Raw genomic sequence first — 21,010 nt, 5'->3', positions numbered from 1 at the left:
TTAATGATTATTTACAAACATAAGGCATTGCAGAACTTGGCTCTACAACTTCTATTTTCAGCAGAGAAACCCTTATCCTTATTTTAGCATATCAGAAAGTGTCTAAAGTAGGGATCAGAGTCACTATATGCTCAGTAACACAGTTAAGATTCTGCATATTGGCTTCAGATGCTGCAAAACATTTTTTCAGGAAAATCAAACCAACTGTAACTCTCTCTTGTAAAAATTAAATTAACTGTGAAAGTTCAAAATGAACAGGCTGTTTTCAAGGTTAAAAGGTGACATCAACAGAAATGAGCAACTCCCACTGTAATGGTTTTCCAGTGCCTTCCCTTCTGACCAGTGAAGAATCTGAGATTGCAGTTGGTAGTGGCCTCCAATCTTGCTTGGCCTCCTCTGTGCTGTGGTTACTGCCGCTCTCCTTCCACCCGCTTTTTACGAACTAGACCAAGAAAACAAGAAAAGAGCAGTCACTACTGCTTTCTTTAGAGCATAAGGGCTTTTCTCACCGGCACACTCCTGTTGGAGTAATGTGAACAGGAAGGAAGGAGCTTCTAAGAAACACTCAGCAGGATTATCTCCATAAATGCTGTAATTAAAAGGTCTTAGTGCTAAACAAAACAATTGTAGCTAAACTGCACTTTGCCATACCATCAACTAGAGTTTCACCAAGTGTTCATATTGATACTTTTCCTATAGAAAAGGTTTGAGATGATGAAGAAATCACCATTTCCAGTGCCTCCTGCTAATGGCTCCATATTTTTTTAAAAGCAACTGTGTTCCACCTAAGTCAATTCTGGTCTGCATGGCAGTGATCTAGATTATTTAAGCATTAGGCATAAAAAATTAATAACTCTTGCCATTACACAAATGCATTACAATAGGTAAGCAATAATCAATATCCTTTTAGAAAATAATTAGGAGTACTCTTAAGTACTAATATCAGTGAGTGTTGGCAACCAGGAAAACATCAGATTGGACCTTAAATTATCCGTTTAAATTTGCATGCTCTGGTTTCATCAGCTATCTGATAGAAAGTTAATTAACTCTCAATTCTTATTAGATATGTTGATGGTGCCATTTAACAAGGCAGAATGATTAGCTTTGTGTTGTGGGTAGGATGATTTTGACAAGCAGCTCCATGTGAATTTTTACATCACTAGGATGCACTACAGCAGGTCGAGTTGGGCAGCATTTGCTACCCTAATAAAAATGTATTGAGTCTTCTCTGACCTTGCCAGATAAGATTAGTGAGGTTCTCCTGTTGGTGTGTTATATCAATCTATCATGTCCTGTTTCTGATATTGAACTGCTGAGGTACAGAACAAAAAGCAGTAAAACTGGATGAATGAATGATTTCACTACAGAAAGCCAAAGGCTGTTTAGAAAGTCAATAGCAACATATTACTACAAACATCACAGTACTTTACTGTCCAGAGGTTTATTTCATAGTGTTTTCTTGGAAAATAGGCTGCATTTTTCCAAAGCCTGCAGTGTAACATCAGTCATTTGTGTGTCTACTTTCAGTGTTGTTACTTCATTTATTTTATTGAATTATTTTAGGTATTCTGTCCTACTAAATCTTGAACAAAACTATACAAAACAAATACAATACAAAGCAGTAAAATTAATATTAGGTACAGGACATGTCTAATGGTAACTAGTTAAATAATGGAAAAAAAGGTGTTGTTTTTTCTTTCATGGGATGCTTCAAATACCATTCTGGGACACTAATACTTTCAGGACCAATAGTATGTAATTGGAATACCTAGGCTGTGTTAAAAATTAAACTGAAAAAAAAAAGCATTTATAAAAGAAATAGGTCCTAGCTCAAGTTTTACCTTAGTTCTCACAAAGAGAACCCAAGCTGAAGCCAGCAAAGGCATCAAGGTTTGATGTCCTGCTTTGAAATAGAATTTATTAAAACCACAATGTTTTTGCTTGTTTTATTGTTGTTTTTTTTTCCTTCTTACTGTAAACTACTCCTGAATCATCTTCTGATATGTACTGAGTATACAGGGCAGAGCATGTCACACTCAGGTAAACCTTGCAAAGCTTTATTGTTTTTGCCTGTATTTGGTCATGCAGGTAGGAAAATCTCTTTTTGTTCCTCTGGGCAGGATTGGTCTGTCATGGGCAGGACTTTGGTGTTCACTGAACAAACAGAATGGGTTTGGGTTTCTACTTTCTGGCCAGAACAAATGAAAGGGCAGCTGGAAAACCAGGGTGCTTCATGGAAAAGGCTGAAGCAACTCTCCTTTCTGGAAGTGGGAGAAGGAGAACAGTGGCTCCTAATTACAGGAAGAACTTTGTTGTTGTCTACTGTGGAGCTATGCATCACCTCTCACATACATCAGATTGAATATTGAATGAGTTACAATTCAATCTTACATGCAGTCAGGAAGAGTTGTCTAGGAAGGTCAGGGCTTGGCTCACATAAACAAATGATGAGGAGAAGTAATAGCATCTTACCCAAATCATTGTTTTTAGTGATAGCTGCTGCAACCCTGGTTCTTGGGCCTTGCTTTGTGAACTGGTATCCAAACTTCAGAATCTTGGAGTTCTCCTCCAGCATCTTGGCAATCTCCATTTCTACAGCTGTCCCCAGCTGCTGCCTCTGTTGGTGATGTGGTGAAATGAAGAAATGAAAATATTTTTTCATATGAGAGAGAAATAAGTGGTTATATTTCAGTAGTGTGCTGCAAACTACAGAGAATCTCATTCCTGGAGATTTTGCTCCAGGTTTTATATTTGGTTTTGACCTGTTTTCTTTTGACATTACCCACTGTTAGTTTGCATGGGCATGGGACATGACCTGCAGAATGATTGAGCCACAGAGACTGCCTTGACTTTGCCAGAGCCTTCTAGGATAACCCTCTGGGAATCCATACGGAAAGGAAACAAAAGTGGACTCACTCAATGCTCTCTCTTTACCTGGTTGTCAATTTTAATCTCTGTGAGGGATTCATTCTCTTTCAGTGCATCAATCAGTGCCAAGATACCCGTCCCAGTGATGAAGTTAGATTCTACATTCAGACTCTTCAGTGTTTTGTTCACTTTCAACATATCTGCAAATGCCTGAGGGATCAAAAAGAGGGAATACGAGATAATGTCTCAAGAGTTTCAGGGAACAACAGGAAATCTGCAAACCATAGCTAAATACCTACAAAGAAGTAAAACAAATAGGCTTAGAAGGGCATAGAGGTAGATTGGAAGAGACTACACATCTGCTTTGCACAGTCACAGGGAAATTCTGCAAGGGAAAATGAATGCAAGCTAAAGCAGACACAGACCTACTTGAAAATTTCTTTTTCCTCCAACCAGTGTTAAAACTTACAATAGCTACGGGGTCATTGCTTCGAGTAGCTGCAAGGCTGAATGTCTTCACATGCGTGTTGCTTTCCAAAGCTTTTGCAAATTCCTTCAGTGTTGGAATAGGAATATTCTGCATTAAGAAAACAAACCCAGTAATTAGCTAGACACATTGCTAGGCACTGATTTTAATGAGTATCAAACTGGTTAATAGTCTAAGTAAATTAATAGTCTAAACAGTCTAAGCAATGTAAACATCTGCAATGCTTTTAAGAGTATCTCAGAAAGGACAAAGCATCCTCTGCTTATAGTGGCCTTCAGAGGCCTGTGCTAAGATGTCATGTCAGCACTGCCTCTAACTGGGTCAGGCCAACACAAGCACGTGACTGATCTCTGAGCTACTTTCCTATTTTGCTGCTGGTTGTTCAGTCTCTGCCAGCTCCTCCTCTGCTTGCGTGTGTGGGCTAATTGCATTTGGCCATGATGATTATATAGTGCCCAGGAGATCTTGCTTTACAATCTGCTAAAGAAAGGCAGGCAGAGGGAGTCACCCCTTGGGCTATTCTATTAATTGGCATCTAATTCAATATCAGGCACTGATGACCTTGGAGCCTCCACAGCAGTTCCCTCCACACCCCTTTCCTGTGTGTCCTGCTTTTCCTGAACAGTTGAGACAAAATTTGATGATAAAAGGCAAGGGCTTGGGAAACATTTTAATAAACTCTCTTAAGATTACATAAATGAAACCACAGTATCTACCTTTATGTTATTGAGATTAATTTCTGTGAGACTAGGATCATTTGCTTTTATCCTCTGTAAACTTGCTTCCACGTTGGTCGGATTAGGTGGCTCCTCAAAGATGGGCTTGACCTTTTCGCCTTTCACCACGTCTGCAACACAAGATGTCATGAGATGTTGATGTGAGGAACAGGCATCATCATTACATCTGGCTTTTCAATTCCCATTTAGGTTTGTACTGTAGCATTCAAGAACAGTTTCATATAAACCAGGAGACTTGGAAACAGGAGAATTAGCCTCGTTGTCCCTTCCATGCCCTTGTCACCTTCTGTGCACCCAGAAGCGTGTCACTGGAGGCTGTGCTCACAGTGGCTGGGCAGTATCCTCACAGGCAAATTCCTCTGTTCTGAACAGAAGTCCCAGTACAATTAATTTGAGCCAAAGCAGCTTTAAAGACTATTGTCTAGGATGTAACATAGGCAAGAGCCACTTTGTCTAACACCTGTAAAGGAAGATGTGCTCATTACTTGCCTATTACGTTAGTGTGAAGATGTCACTGCACCTATTTATAGACTCTGCTAATTTAAACATGATCAGGAGGCCCCTTAGTTTCCTTCTCTAGGCTGATGCTATCTGCCTTACTATAAATTCAATTAGGTCTTATAAAATTGCAACATCTGCACTTTCTAAAAAATAAAGCTATCAAACCATGAAAAGCAAGTCTGTCTGCCAGCACCAATATTTATGCAGTCTCTGAGTATTAGTGTTCCAAAGAGAGTTTTTAATGTTGGCAGCTATGAGCTATAAATATTCTTGGAGATGCATAAAAATCATAGCTTAAAACACAATTAGTGCTTCTAATTCCCACGCATATAGTTGTGGAGATTAATTTATATGTCCTGGCCACCCAAGCCACTAGAGACAAGAAAGGAATGCTACTGGCCACAAATATGTTTAAACCCTTTTATTTCATGTTGCAGGCAGTGAGTTTCTCTGAAGGCTTGTGCTCAGGTCTCAATGTGCTGTTCATTTATGTTCAATGCAATGGGTAAAGTTCATGACACATCATGGGCAAAAAGGAAAATATTATTTAGAAATCATACTCCTAGTAGAGATGAAATCATACACAAACCTTCAGCTGGTGTGCACTCTGCTCCCTTTTACCCTGAACTGTTTAACTAATTTCCTGAGAGACCTCATATACACCTGAATAGCACTCCAGCCTTCCTAGAAGGTAGGAAATTGAAAACTACTGGTAAAATGCATCTAGATAATTCATCCTATCTAAGGATGGAAAGTAAATAAAAAACAGCAAAGCATTTTTTGCACTCCTGGCAACACTGACAAACTGGGACTTACACCCTGTCTTCAGGTTAGGCATCACGAAATACTCAGTCTAGAGTTAGAAATATTTTTCACTTTCTACTTGTTTTATCTTGTTTCTTTAATAATGGTGCTGTTTTTTCACATTGGTGGACAACTTTTGAGATGTTTCTCTCTTTGACTGAAGCATTTTACTTGGCTAAGGAAAGGTATTGCTTTTGGACCAAATAATAAAGCAATATGACCATGATTTTCTGGGTCTTAAGTCTGTGATTGGAGCATAGTTGAGCTGATTCACATAGCTGAAATTTTGACTTGGTACAACAAACATATCTGAAATCTGTGTGGATTAGTAGCACATGCAGTTGCCTGTTATGAGATAGATGGCAGCTTGAACAGAGCCCCACTGAAGAGGCTTGCAGAACAGTCTTAATCCTGAGAAAAATGAAGTGACAGTGTTCTATTTTCCCACCTTCCCTTTAGTAAAGAGGGATGGAAGTTAAAGTCCTTGGTACAGAGAGCTGCTGTTCTCATGACTTCACAAGAACAAAACACTTTTTGAGTACTACCTGCCTAGAAAGAAGCATTCCACAATTTTGTCTTTAGAACCAAAATTTAGCCCAGGTGAATACCCCAGAGCTTGGAGGTGGTGACCTCTGGATCAAAGTTTGGCAGCTCTGAAGAAAAACTTGGAATTCAGGTGTACCCAGTTCTCCCTGCATCCAGCCTCCTGTCAGTTCCTGAGCTAAGATCTGATTCACCAAAGGTCTCTCTGTTTAGCGCAGACACTTCTGGATTTGTTTATAGTAACTACAGCTGCTTCTGCTGTGGAATTTCCTGAACAATTACACTCCCCATGTACGTAAGGAGCCATGTAACAGACAATGTTTAAACACGCACCACAGGACCGAGGTGGAGGTGGCAGAGCAGAGAGAACAGCTGGGGCAGGAACACATCCATGCAGTCTTTGCCTCCCTGTGAGTGCAGCTTGACGTGACTGCTTGGAGATGTGAACTCTGCCACGGATTGTGTTACCTTGTGACACCTTCAAGCCCCATGGTTGTGAGCTGGGGTGAGACAGCCACCTCTTGGCTACAGTTCACTGTTTTCTGCCTGCTGCCTAAACTGTAGTGCAATTAAAATACATATTTCTTGGGTTCTTAAATACTCCTACCCTTTCAATCACCTCTGCAGAGCCAGACAGGAAAACAAAGCTCCTTAGGAATGATTTATTTGCATAGTGCTATTGCCATAGATAATGAATTTTAAGATTGAATTTACTATAAAGAACTCCTACTCATGATTAATAGTCAAGGTAAGGCCCAGTTAGAGCAATACACCCAGCTTATAGGTGTACAAGTTCCTTAAGATGACACATAGCAAGCAGATTTCTGTTTTGGACTTACTTCTCACAGTTCCTTTTCCATCTTTACTGCGGGCTCCTTCATCAAATTTTGGGTTGTTGACCATGTTGTGCACTCCAAGGACAGCTAAAGTGTATAAACAGGTTACAATGTTAATGACAGGAACAACGACTAGAAAAATAGCTGCTACAAATTCTAGTCTAGTTCCGCAAACAAAACCCCTTTATAAAATGCTATTTCTGAGCTTGCTCAGAGGGAGAGTTTTTAGGGTCTAAATATTGGAGATACAGACATTTTTCAAGTAAGTTTTTGAACTGAATCAATGTAATATGCATATCCCAGATATGCCAGCTGGAAGAAACTGCTGTGGGTCACCTTGTCCAGCTTCACTCTCCAGCAGGAGTGTTGCCAGCATTAACCAGGTCAGCCATGGCTTTGTCCAGCTGGATTCTGGAAATATCCAGTGAGGGAAGTCTCACAATCTCTTTGGGGAACCTGCCCCAGTGCTGTGCTCCTAATGATATTTTTTTACCCTAATACACAACATGAACCTCTTATTGCTCCTTGTTGTGTTGCTTGGCATATTAGACAAGAATTTAACTATGTGTGGTTATGTTAATAAATTTGCATTCTCACTGGAGTTCCTTGTAGAAGCATGTGAATGCTAATGTGCTTGGAAAGAAAAAATGTATTACACATTTCACTTGGAGATAAGATTAATGCATCCAGAAACGTGTAGTGTAGCCAGGAAGTATAGAAGATAGTCTGTACATCCTTTAATAGGGGAATATAGTAGCTAAAGAGTTTTGAGTTTAACATTGATCGAACCCAGATTCAGATTAATCTAATATGTAGAAATATTATATTTAGATTTTCCTAATAAGAAACAACAATATAATTTATAGAGTAGAGACCCAAAAAGATAGACCATGGACCTCAGAAAGCCCAGAGAAAGGACAGAGCTGGGTGGAAAAGGCAGGCCATGTCAGTGGTTCCATAGAGAGGTCTCAACATAGTCTTAGGATGATCCATTAACATTTATCTTACCAGCCTTGGCTGGTTTACTTCTTTCCAAATTAGTAATTCAAGTTATGATCTTTTAGTAGCATAAGCATATGAGATATCCATGATAGAAACTGCTCAAAAATCACAGGCAGCTCAAGAGCGACAGATTGTCCTTTGTTTTACTGTAGGTTCACATGTTATCTATGTGAGTGGATACGCTTTAACATTATTTCCTTTGTGCACACTCTAGAACATGAGTTTATACTCTAAAGGAAAATAATTAAAAGTGGTGAAGACAGCCAGGTTCAACCAATGGGCTACCAATTTTCTGATTCAAGTGGTTGGATTCCAAGTTTCCTCAAGGCTGCAGGATCCATTGCGTGCTCTAAGCAGTCTGTCCTGCCATTTGGGATTTCAGAGTGAAGAGGGGGTAGCAATAGTGTGCTACAAACAACACAGCTGCAGCAAGATCAGTGGTCTCTGCTACAGGCTCTGCAAACAACACAGCCTGCATCTACCCCTCCTTCCCCCAAATCACATTAGCTGGTTCATCTTCTCCCCTTGCTGGCCACATCACTTTTAAGTAGATGAGAGAAGTCTACAATGCAGCAGCGATTGAGTCATTCTTGAAGTCCTCATGTGTGGCCCACAGGTTGGCCACCTGTCTGTAGAATGAAACAGCAGGTACTTGAGAGATGATCATGAGACACTCCTGGTGGCAGGTCCAGGCAGATAAGAACTGGATTTGTAGGGGGATCATACTTATATATTCTCTAACCTGCAAGGTCATAGAGCTCTGTATCTGAAGCACTGGCCAGGGCTTCTTCTAGTTCTGGATCCAGGGTCACTTTCTCTTCTGTACGGGTTTCTATGGGCTTTTCTTTAGGGATAAATATTTTTCCTAAGAGGAAAAAAAAAAAGCCAGAGTGAGTAATAATTTATTGGAACAACTCCTCTGCCTCCTGGCAGTGGGGAGGTAGGTCCTGCTTGGAAATATATCGAGTGCACATTTTTCTCTTTCTTTCTTGATGCTGTACTCCACACCAGGATTTTAGGAAGAGTCTAAAAATAAAAGGTGCTGATTTCTGCTCTGTGTGAGTGATTGTTAATATAGAAGAAAATTTCCTAAAATAAACCCCTAGGAGCAGCCACAGCTGGGATTTTTCTGAATATCCCATGGCCTTAAATAAGCAGAATCAGATCTACACAAAAATCTTGTAGAAGTTTCATCTTTATATTTAAATCAGGCACCAGAAGCAGTTAAAACCATCCTACTACAAGGACCTTCCATTTTATCCAATTCCATGCAAAAGCCCAAAAGCTCAGCACACCTGCTCTCTTCTAGTAATTCGGTTTCATTCCCAGCCACTCCAGCATTATTACCCTCTATGTCTCCTGATGACCATTCACAAAATTAGCTTTTTCCTGATATTCTGTGTTGGCCTAAAAAGCCTGAAGTAAACCAAACTGAACCACGTTTCCTAAGAAAGACTCCTGACCTATTTGTCTCTCCTTGTATACTATTGTTACATGAGGGTTAGCAGGTATGTGTTTCCATGTGATACTCCCCCAAGACTGAGATCATCAGCCCTTCTGCTGAAATGAGAAAAATGTAGGATAAATCCAGAAACAACATAAGAAGACAGCTACTCCCTTAGCCTGCTCGTGCAGCTGACCTCTGCAGTGTGACACAGCCAGAAATGATTGGAGCAAGGCCCTTTCAACTAGAGTTGGGGCTGCACTTCAGTCCCCAGCAGGGCTGGGGGCTTGTTTCCCACTCAGTGCTGTCATGTGCCAAACCCATACAGGCAGTAACACATTAGATGGTGCCACATGCAACAGACAGTGTCATTGCTCTGCTAGTTTTGAGAATTCCCATGTTCTATTGAGCACAGCAAAGTGGTTTCCCTTGCCCTGTCCCTAACAATTACTCCCCAAGCAGGCTTTAGTTAATTCCATGGTAACTGAGCTGTTAGGACCTTTGGATGCAGGTGGCTTTTGTCTGCTGTCAACTTTAAATTGTTTTATTTGTACAGCTTTGTACACTCTAGATTGAATGCTTGAAGTATACCCTGTGGCTTTCTGAAATGTCTCCAAAATAGTTTAATGTTAACTGTCTCAGTGATATTATTTTCTTATCATTAATAAATGCAGCCCTGATAGTATTTAATTACAGATGCTTTGCCTCTGGTGTTTCAACTCTGGCATCCTTCTGTGACTTAATTTGTTCCCATTATGGTCCAAAATATCATTTTTATGTAGATATTACCCAGTTAATTTCTCTCCTTCATACAAGTTTGTCTAAAAGCAATTTCTATACTGCTGGCTTCCATGACTGAGGTCACTGAATAGGCTGAGAAAAAATTTTACTGGAAATTTCTCACATTCTGGCAACGTTTACTGATGCAGAATTCAAATTACTTACCCTAGAGATATCTGTACTAAGGCTAAATAATTTCTGAGTACAAAACTGGGAAGGAAGTAGAAAGACAAAGTAGCATCATATTATGATTCATTTTTCATGTGATATTTTAAATAAGTAATTTTTTAAGATAAGGCTTCTAGAAAATAAAAGCCTTTGTGGGCCACAGATAAGAATAATTTTCACTTTCACCACACACTGGTTGATATTAATCAGAGACAGATCCCAGTGATATCAAATGAAAGTCAAGGGGAAATTTGAGGTGAGAAATATTCTGTGAATATAGATTTGTCACACTTTCCAGATTTCCTAACAGCACATGTGCTAAGATTTCAGACTGTCTCTTTACTACCATATAACTGGAAGTGTTGGATGGCAGCTTCCAGACACCACTGACCAAGAATTAACTGATGCCAGCTTGACTGGTAAGGATAACACATAAGGAAAATAATTCATTACTATATTGGAAGCTTAGAAGACAAAAATTATTCAGAATATCTGAGTAAACAATCCATAGTATTTTACAGACTACTGCCCATAAAATACTTGCCTTTCAGATCACTGGTGGTCCCATGCAAGTTTCAAGTAATCAGCAGGTCATTTGAGACCTTGAGGGAATCCTGCTGATCTTTCTCTTGATTGAAAATACTGTCCCCCAAGAGTTATACTCCACAGAGCCATAGCTCACAGGAAACATCTTGCAGTAAGTGATTCTTCACAGACCCAAACCCCAGCTGATGGAAATCTCTACTTCCACACTTCATATTGTAAGGGGACACAGGATCTCAGGTTCTGTGTAAACTGGACACAGTATGTATTGTGGTTGGTCCTCCTCTATAGACTTGGGATGTGGGTAGGCCAAGTGTCTTGTGTAGCAACAAATCTAGGGGTAATGGAAACTAGTACAAGCTCATAATTTTTCTATGCAGTTAATATGTATAGGAATACAAATTTTAAGCATTTGTTTCAGGCATATGTAACTCTTGGCTGGCAGCCCACATCTTTTAAGATGTGTATATGACTCCCAAGGATAGTTTCATTTAAAGCATTCTTGGCAAATGTTTTAGAAAAAACAAAAAAAAAAATCTATTACTAGTTATGTGAAATATTTGAAGGGGCAAGGTCATGTCAAAGATGGTAATATATATCTTTAATGTATGTGGGCCTTACTGGCATCCAGTGGTGTTTTAAAAATACTCTTTTTTTCTATCTAGATAAGAACATTCTTTTGCATTATCCCACTGTGAAGAGATGCTGTGGCATAGCAGATAGAGGTTACAAGAGATTATCATCTAGCACATTATTAAGAATTCATTATCTGTCCACCAACAGCAGAACTGTGTGTCTATGTTTATAAATGGCTGTCAACCAGTTTTCCTTCATTGTTTTAAGGAATGAGTTTAAAGTTTCAGGAGGCTCCTCCTAGTCCCCCATCTGTACCTTTTAAGTTCATCATACAGTGCCATTTGTGGAATTCACTGACAAAATGAAAAATGGATTGTAGATTGCTTGTTTCAGTGGTCTAGTTTTAAATTTAAAAAAAATATTATTTGGAAGAAGCCTTGTAAGCTTAGTGACATTTTATTTCTTTAAAGTGAGATTTACAAAGACAGGCTGCTGCTCTTGGTCGTCTTTTTATTGACACTGTATTTTAGAAGGTACTTTATTATAACATTCCTTGTGATATAATTATTGTTGGCTGTGTTATATTTTGCCTACAGAATATGCTAATGTTCTGTGCTAAGTCTTAGTAGTAATAGCTGGTCTTTTTACCAATTGAAAACATGGTGACAAAGGTTATTTTTATACACATCATACTTTAGCTACATCAGTGGTAACAGCACTAAGCCAACCACATTTATATCAATAATATATGCTTGTTTAATTGCAAAACATGACTCAGTTCCAGTTAAAAAAAAATAGTAAGCATTAAAATATAATCTTATTTTTACACATGCATAGGAACTCAAAACATCTAGAATCCAAAGTGCTTTTTTTCAACACAAAATTTTAAGCATAAATCAATGCAGTTCTCCTCTTCTTTCTGTCAGACTCAGATAAGAGCCTGGGGTGACCTGGATAAGGACTGAGGTGGCTTATTATAACCTAGGGGACTTTCTGACTGGGAGTGCAGTAAGCAGAGATTTGTCCTGGCTCAGTGTAACAGCAGACCTTTTGCTTTGCACACACTGCAAAACTTCTATTCAAAACGAAATGTGATATGGTTCATGTTTCACTTAAAAGAGGCTTGGGGGAAAAAAATATCCATTGAAAAGCAGAGAGAAGAAGGATTCAGTAAAAAGGACTACAGAGAGCCACATAAATGTAGAGAGAGGTAAAAGGAAAAAAAAAATCTGTGAAAAAAAGTATACTGGGTATAGTCATAAAACCATAGTTGTAATTTTGCCACTGGTTTCAGCAAGTGCTGATTTCCCACATTATGCAAATACCCCTATTAAAGCAATATCAAAGTAAAGCAAGGAAATAAGACACCCCTACCTCCATCTCCCTGTACAATATTAAACTATATAATCACATACACTCACCTGTAGAAAAATGTATTAATTAAGCAGGGAACTACTTCAGGTGTGTTTTCCTGAAGTAAGTGTATTTATTTATTGTTAAGTGTATTGTTTATTATTAAGGAAAAAAAAAAAGGAGTTTGGATAGAATAGCATAGTTGGTAAGATCTTACTAGTGTGTGCAATCTAAAAAACATTTTGTGGATTTTATCTTCATTTATAGTTTACAGCATTTGGAACATAATTTCTGCTGTGTCTTCTCTCTGTCTTCCTTCTTATATCATTAGACTTTAGTGAATAAACATAAATTGCCACAATTTTTTAGTTAGTTCAAACATTTAGCATTTATTCACACCTTGTACAAACTGGAATTGTACAAGCCAGAAGTCAGCAAAGTAGAGACCAATGGAAAATAAGCCAGTTTAGACTAGCTGTAAAAATGTCCTTTTATTTAAAATCAGTTTTATTAAGGTTGCTTAATTTTATAATACAAATGCATTTTCTGTCATGGTTGTAAAACAATAATGTGCTTTCTTTTCCTGTAAACTGTAGGTCAGGTTATTGTACTTTCAAGAAAGTATCTAGTTACACTTACGACTTCCAGCTTTTCAGTGAATCACTGACTACAGTGACTGCCTGTTTATTCTCAGTTACAGAATGCTACACTGACCTGAGAAGTGAAATTCAGTAATCTTGGAAATCTGCCTTGCATAAATCACAGGCACCTGATTCACTTTTTCCATTTTGCACTGTTCTTTTCTTTTGAAGGTTCCTTAAACTCCTTTGTGGAGACCTATGAAAATGGAGCTAAGTCAGTTCTTACCAGGAGCAAGTTCGTATTATGAAGAAGAAAAAGGCCAAGTTCAAATAAGTGTGAAGCTGAAAGCTACTAGTAATTAAAATGCAGTGTCATAATTGTTGCTGTACTGTTACTCTTGGATTAGTGTCTGTATGTTCTATGCCTTCAAAATTATGATCATGGCATAGGAAGGTTACAAAGTCAAGCTTTCCAGACTTAGTAAATGTATTCTGTGCATGCCCAAAAAGTGAAGTTAAATTGCAGCTGCATCTTTGACTTCGATCAGGGTACTGTGATTCTACCACCTCAGTGACATCATTTAAAGAATTCTTCTGAAAAGTACACTTTCTCAAATACAAATAAACAAAAGCCAACCCATCACCTATAAACCAGAAGGGATCCCAGAATTTCATCAGCTCCTCACATGGTTTGGCCCAACATTTAGGATCCCTGTAGTCCCTATGATAGTTCTCTGGATTGACCTGCTCCCTCAAAAGTGACAGAAAGCTCTTAAGTCCAGTGTGGAACAGCAGCAGAGGAGGAGGAAAGTCAAGCTGTGCTGCTGGGCTTCAGGTTCTCAGGGACCTAAAAGAACCTTCAGACTTAGGCAAAGCTAGGTGCCACACTAGTTATGTTCCTTTCTAGCCTCTTTTCTCCCATCCCTCATATCCTTTTTCTCTGTTGCCTTCTTCATTGCCCCCCGCTTTCCCCATCCCCTGGTCCTGCTCATCCTTGAGTCCTGGCCCTCCCTACTACCTCCTTTCCATCTGCCCTGATACTCCCTGCAGGGGGACTATTTGGAAAACATTATAACTGGATGTACAAGAAAGTACAGTATTTTGAAGCTGCCAAATTCAAGTGTATTTCCCTGGGGATTGTAAAGGGCATGCATTTCAAGACCTGTCTTCAAAGCATGGAGGCACTGCAGCTCATAAAAAAAAACAGCTGGAAAAATTTACTTTAGATGGCTAAAACAATGTATTTTCTCCTAATCTTGTTCTTGGAAACAGCTAAGTCCTTTTTGCTGACACTTTGCAAAAATTCAGCTCAAGGCAGACTCTCAGCATGGGAAATTTCAGTGTGAACTGTGTGAGTTTGGCAAAGTCATGAGCAACTAAAACAGGGCCTTACAAAAGCAAGCAGTGAAAGGCACTGGCTAAAGGCATTACTGTAGCAACTGCAGCACTTTCAGTGCTTCAAGAGACAAACATCAGTTCTAAACTTAAGCCTTGAAGAACAGGAAGAAGGTGGCAAAAAATTAAACTATCTCAGCATTGGGGGTGAAAAGGCTGCCTCTGTCAATCCAAGAGAGATATCACGTTTCTAAACACTAACATTTTTATGTGAAGTCTTACAGAAACAAATTGAAACACATTAGCATCTTCTCTAATACTTTGACCTTCTGAAAATGACTCTCATTATCACTAGTGCTGCACATTGATACTCTTGCTTGGGACAGCACAACATGCAAGATAGATGCTCTCTGCCAGAGCAACTGAAAACAGGGGTTTGGCCAAAAGTTCTCTGGCTTAATCATCCTATTTTCTTCCTTTTCCCTTTTATCAGTTGGCTAAAAATGTTAGCATTTAATCACATACAAGTGTGTTCCCTTCCCTTTCCAGCCAGAAATACTAATAGCTCAATCCACTGGAGTTTTTCCATGACTTTGAGAAGTGGATCAGATCCAAAATGAAATGGTTTGGCAAGGAGTTAGGAGACCTTGTAGAAAACAGGGATAGCAGCAATTAAAAATGGCATAGCCAACATTTAGCATCTAATGATATTTCTCAACAACAGAACCTTTTCCATTTATGTTTCATTAGTATCATGTAGTTACAAGAACCACTGCAGCAAAGCAGAAATGTTGTTAATAGTTTGTATTACAGTAAAACACACAGCTCTTAACTGAGATCAGATGTACATACCATGTTTAGTGAGGGAAAACATGCAGCACTGACATTGCTCTTTATTATTTTGTGCCTGTGCCACCCCTGACTTTATCCACCTTTTCTTTTATCCCTGGACCTTTCATGCACTTGAAAATGACACAGGAAAAGGCTTCACAGCTTGAAGTGTTATAAACAGCTGTTCCAGCTGCATGTGTTAAATGCAGTGGGTCAGTCTGAGTGCCTCCTGCTGCTCGTCAGGTTCTATGTCAGCATTTCTAGAATATCTATCCTAAGGAGGAATTAATCCAAAAATACATACAATAAACACTTAAAAACTGCCAATTGCTATGGCTACAACTACTGGCCCTACTCCCTATACATCCATTGCTCATTAATAACAAACCCTTGGTTTGTGGGAATGGCTGATGAACAGCTGTGTTGCACAACAGCTCCTGAAAGCCACTAGATGGTTTGAATACCCCAAAGGGAGCAAACACTCACCATGGGGACATTCAAATGAAGTACCCTAACACCCCTGACTTGTGTTAGGGAGGATAAGAGGTAAAGCAGTCAGAAAACACTGCTTGGTGGCAGGTTTGGGGGAGTGTTTGTCAGGCTGCAACTGCTCTGGCTCTAGTTCAGCACAAAACTTGGGTTTTCAATGAAATTTGAGAGCTGTCCCATCAGCCTTAAAACTTTTTTTTTAATCAGCAATTCATGCAGGACGTTAACAACCTGGAACATGGCAGACAGCCAAAACCCTAATGCATGACACACAGTTGATTGGTTTTGCCAAACATTTCCAACCTCTCAAAACCACAATTACAGTCAAAACCAAGGCCATTTCAACCAACCTCCCACCTTCAGCTCAGATTTAACGCTTCCTGTGTTTTAACCATTCTGAATATCCCTGTCAGCTGTGGAATTTGCTTTGGCTTGTTTTCTAGCACAATCAAAACCTGAGGGTTTTGTTCAGCACACAGAGACCGTCATAGGCAACTGAACTTTGTCCTTCAGCAGCATTTTGGTATTGCTTTTTGTTCAAGAACTCTCCAATAAAACTTTAACTCAATAAAATGAGAGGCAGAGACACCAGATAAACAATAATGATGCATCACGCTGTTCTGGAAGGAGGATATTTTAAACGCCAGTTTCTTTTTGGTTCACCACTGAATTTTCAAGTCAGCATCAGCTTTGCATGATAAACACAGGAACTTGGAGAAATGCCACTTAACATTTGGTAGAAGCATCCCACTTCCTAAATGTGAAAAAATAAATGCTTTCGCAGTGGCAGAAACTTATCAAAGTACAAAACAGCAACACAAGCTTAAACAACACTTGACATATTCTAATCCTACTGATACACAAATATTCTCAGGTGGTAAATAGTGCCAAATGGTACATTGACATCAACACCTCCCATTTCTAATTATACATGACTGGAGGCATTTTGAGGCTGCCCCAGATTTAACTTTTAACTAAAAATAATTGGGGACTATTTACAATACGGGTATGTTGTATGTGTGTGCTATAATATAAAGAAATCTATTAAGAGGCATCTATATAATATAATCATATTAATATTTACTCATCTGTAAACATACCTTAGAGATCAAAACATGCAAAAGGTGAAGAACAAGCTTTTCCTCAAGAGATACTCTTCTTTAGCTTCTTTTGAGAACACATTTTAGAAATGTAAATTATTTATCCTGAACTAATTACTAAGCTTTGGAAGAATACTAATTAGTCTCTAATTGAAGTGACTTTAAATCTAGCAAGTAGTACTATATCTTAGAAATGTCTTTACAAGATTTCTTTATTTCCTTGCACAGAAAATATCTTACTAAAAAGGACAAACAATTAATTAGTATTTTAATACAGTCATTCTGCTATTCTCTTCAATCAAATTTGTCAAAATAAGTAGTGCAGCAGTTAAAAGCATGGACTCTAAGATGCAGAGCCAGCCACATGTGGCCTTTATGTGACATTTACCATCTTTCACCAGCTTCACCCAATTAGCAGAATTATCATACTATTCATAGGAAGATTTCAGTACATTTGGCAGATGGAGATGTCAATTATGTTTTATAAGGCTCAGATTCTGCATTAAGTCTTTGTAGTATGGAGCATGGGGGAAGGAGAACTAGAATAGGAGATAAAGAAGCCCAGTGCTTTAAGTCTGGTGGTCTTTCTGGAGGACACCTCCTGCCAAGCAAGTGGGGGCAGCACAAGAGAGGCTCAATACCAATACATGATCAAGCTCAAAATAAACAGACCTCGGTACCAGGGAAGGCCATGGAGCAGATCATCTTGAGTTTTATTAGAAGACATATAGAGGATAACTAGGGGATCAGGCCCAGTCAGCATGGGTTTATGAAAGGCAGGTCCTGCCTGACAAACCTGATCTCCTTTTATAACCTGATGACCTGACTATTGGACAAGGGAAAGACTGTGGGTATTGTCTATTTGGACCTCCAAAAAGCATTTGACATGTTTCCCCATAGAACTCTCATAAAGAGAATGAGGAGAAGAATGACAAATTTGGTCTTAGACCAAAGTCAGTAAATATCAGTAAGGTGAGACCTGACTGAAGGTACCAGTTTAAACATGCAGAGACCTGTAAGTGGTAACTTGTATTGCTACCAGAGCAGTGTGTAAGCCACTGGAAAAGGGAAAAAAAAATATAGTAAAACCATAATACAATAAGCTTTTATTTTCTGTACAGTAGGTGCTTGATCACTCCTGCTACCAGCAGGATCACTGCAGTGTCACTGTGTTTCAGTGGGCTCAGCATCAGCCCTGTGAATAGCAGTGAGTGTGAGTTATGACAGAGGAAAAAAGTAGGTTAAAGAATATGCAGCATGATAAAATAACACGTGAATCAAATTGAGCTGACAACTGGCTCCTGTGTCTAAAACCATTGTTTTAAAGAACGAGGATGCAATGTAATGAGAATGAGAATACAATGCAATGACAGGAACAACTCTTGGCCAGCAAATACCATTTTATATCTTTGATAATAATACATAAAGTAAAAAAATGTTGCATTTTACTTTCTTGAAATACCTGCTTTCCCTTAAGCTGGACCCATCGAAATAAGTGCAAATTCATCAGATGGTCAAAAATGGACCCAGACATGAAAAGTTCCTTCTTGAATGAAGGTGTGGCCTGAGGTAGGCATTTTTATCCACTGTAGATAAATGAGGAATGGGAGGTAATGGAGTTAAAGGAACACTGCTTAAAAATGACTGTTCCTGCCCTAAGGTTATCCCACTAATGTTTAAATTATTATAATCAGGTTTCCTGTTTTTCCCTTTTTTTTTCCTGTAGCTGTAGGACAAGGGGAAACAGCAAAACTGTGTGCATGAATAGCATTGCCAGATGTGCTAGTAAACAAATGGAAAAATACTTCTTTTTTTAAAGTGTATTCCCTAGGCTATTACTGACAGCAATCGTAGGCAATACTTACTTAGAAAGGCATTTATAAGTTTCCTCCTAAACACATCCCCCACTACAGTACCCTTACATGGGCCTAAAGCTTAACATGGAAATAGTTCCAGTAAGGTCAGCAAGGCCGCCTTTGTCCATCCTCAATGGCAAACAGAGGTGTTTGTGGATCTGGGAGCTGCTGATTGAGCCCTTTGCTGGACTGGGGTTTGTGTGTTCCCACACCCACCCACAGGCCTGATTAAACCTTCTCTTTTAACTCCAGAGTAGCAAGGAAGATCATCACCCAGCCCACCACTTCATATCCTGCTACGACCGCTCTGGATCCCACTCCTGGGCTTCACCATGCACAGTGACAGCCTCCACCTCCCCAGTCCCAGCGTGTTCCAGCAAAGGGGCAGGCAGCGGTGGATGCCGGTGCCCACGCAGCCCAGTACTCAACACCGACACAGACAGGCCGTACCTTTCTTTTCCCCTGTAAACGGTACAAAGTCTTCTCTGTCTTTATGCTCAAGTGCCTGCTTCTCCAAGTACGAGAGCAGGCGTTCTCTGTCAAAGGGGCCCGTGGCAGCTTTGGTGGTCTGGTCCTTCTGCCGAAAGCCCGCGGGAAGCAAAGCGTTCTGTGAGAGGGAGGGAGGCACGTCAGGGGGTGAGGCAATTTCACACAGCCTTCCACATTGTGTTGCAATGTTGCTGGGCTTTAAGTGAAACCATTCTTTACCTGTTCACATCAACTTTTTGTTGACAGCGATGACACACATTACCCAAGCATAAACATTAAAACCAGTGTGTCTTGCAGCCTTGTTTGTATCACCTCTTAATATTTTTACTAACTGTATTTACAATCACAGCACCAAAGAACTGAGCAAGATCAGAGCCCTTTGTTTTACATGCTCTAACCACAGAGTTTGCACTCCACGTAAATAAATCTCTACATTTTCTTCTCTTCATTTACTCTTTTTCCTCCTCATCTTTCTTTCTTTTCATTTTTTTCAAAAATTCCTTTCATTCTAGTGCAAATGTCTCTTGGACTTCAGAAATGAATGGCACGCACAGAAAGTACTTGATGAATTATGTAGACTTCAGCCATTGAGAGTATGCAGGAAGCAAGTAGATGAAGCCTCACTTTAAACATGTAGCTGTGTGACCATGAGATTTCATCTGCATCCCATAATATACGAAGATGCTCCCACACTTCTGCCCAGGAAATCCCAGAAAGAAATATAGGTACACAGACTTTGCAGTGCATGTGCAGTAAAGCCAACACGTTGAACAAGCCCCAGGTTTCTGCAGAAACACTTCATCACTGGCCAGAACATGCACAATAAGTCGGATCCATGGCAAACATCCAATGAATCCTGAGCAAGTCCAATAAATTCAAGTCACCAGACATTTTTTCTGTGCATGCAGAAACATGTCCAGAGTGCTGAAAATGTACTGCACTTTTGTAGCTTTACTACAAATGCACATTAGCTTTTTTGGTTCTGTGTCTCCAATTGAGATGCCAAATACCTGAACACCCCAGATAATGCACTGTATAAGTGGCAGTAATGAGGGAAGTGGCAGCATGGAGGGAGAGAACAGTAAAGCCCATCCTTAATTACCAGGTAAATTTGTGATATAAAACTAGAAGCTATAGTTCTATTGTGGGTTTTTTTCACATTTATTTTAAACAGATTTTATCTGCCAGTCTACTTGCCAGTTTTCAAACTCCTATATCAGTTCAGAAGGTTTTGGGGTAGGTACAGTCAGAATTCCCATCCAGGACACTTGTGACTGTAACCCCGTTATTGTAGGACTGAATGGTTCCCAGGTCAGAGACCTTTACATTCTTTGTGAGAGTGTCTTCAAATATCCAGCTATCCTTGCTCTCCAGAAAATGACAGCCGTGTAGCTGAATCTTATGTTTCTTGATCATGCCTAAATATATTATCTTCAGCTAAAAATATCTGTGCTGACTAAGATAGTCAACAGATTTCAGAAGTTCAAAAGATCTGATCTTCACAAACACATTATGCTTGTTTGTTTATTGCTGTGTTTAGAAGTATCAGCCATAAAAAGCTTCTCATTGTGCTGCTGTGTACAAACATGATTAAAGATTTAGACTGCAGACAAACTTGTGTCTACAGACAAAAAGGACAAAGGGCACAGTGGCTTGTACAAAAGCAAGTAGCACATCACAGCAGGAA

General features: G+C 39.4%; 1 protein-coding gene across 3 annotated transcripts in view; it reads right to left on the bottom strand.

Annotated features, from left to right (window-relative positions):
• Positions 1–407: 407 nt before the first annotated feature.
• TMOD2 (tropomodulin 2 (neuronal)) overlaps positions 408–21,010 on the bottom strand; it is a 21,186-nt gene continuing 583 nt past the window's right edge. The window contains exons 2-10 of one of the 3 annotated variants that reach the window (XM_009994435.1): positions 19,285–19,441; positions 8,521–8,643; positions 6,787–6,863; positions 5,304–5,316; positions 4,072–4,202; positions 3,338–3,445; positions 2,935–3,078; positions 2,473–2,617; positions 408–442 (exon numbers count right to left, since the gene is read on the bottom strand). In XM_009994435.1, the coding sequence (XP_009992737.1) occupies positions 408–442; positions 2,473–2,617; positions 2,935–3,078; positions 3,338–3,445; positions 4,072–4,202; positions 5,304–5,316; positions 6,787–6,863; positions 8,521–8,643; positions 19,285–19,441 (933 nt within the window). Of the gene's footprint in view, positions 443–2,472; positions 2,618–2,934; positions 3,079–3,337; positions 3,446–4,071; positions 4,203–5,303; positions 5,317–6,779; positions 6,864–8,520; positions 8,644–19,284; positions 19,442–21,010 lie in introns of all 3 variants that reach the window. The other 2 variants (XM_009994436.1, XM_009994437.1) reach the window with 2 other exon arrangements.

Source organism: Chaetura pelagica, unplaced genomic scaffold (assembly GCF_000747805.2).
Source record: "Chaetura pelagica isolate M959 unplaced genomic scaffold, ChaPel_1.0 scaffold222, whole genome shotgun sequence".
In the NCBI taxonomy this organism is placed as follows: domain Eukaryota; kingdom Metazoa; phylum Chordata; class Aves; order Apodiformes; family Apodidae; genus Chaetura; species Chaetura pelagica.
Note: the sequence above shows the minus strand (reverse complement) of the source record. Positions and strands in the feature narration are given on the sequence as shown.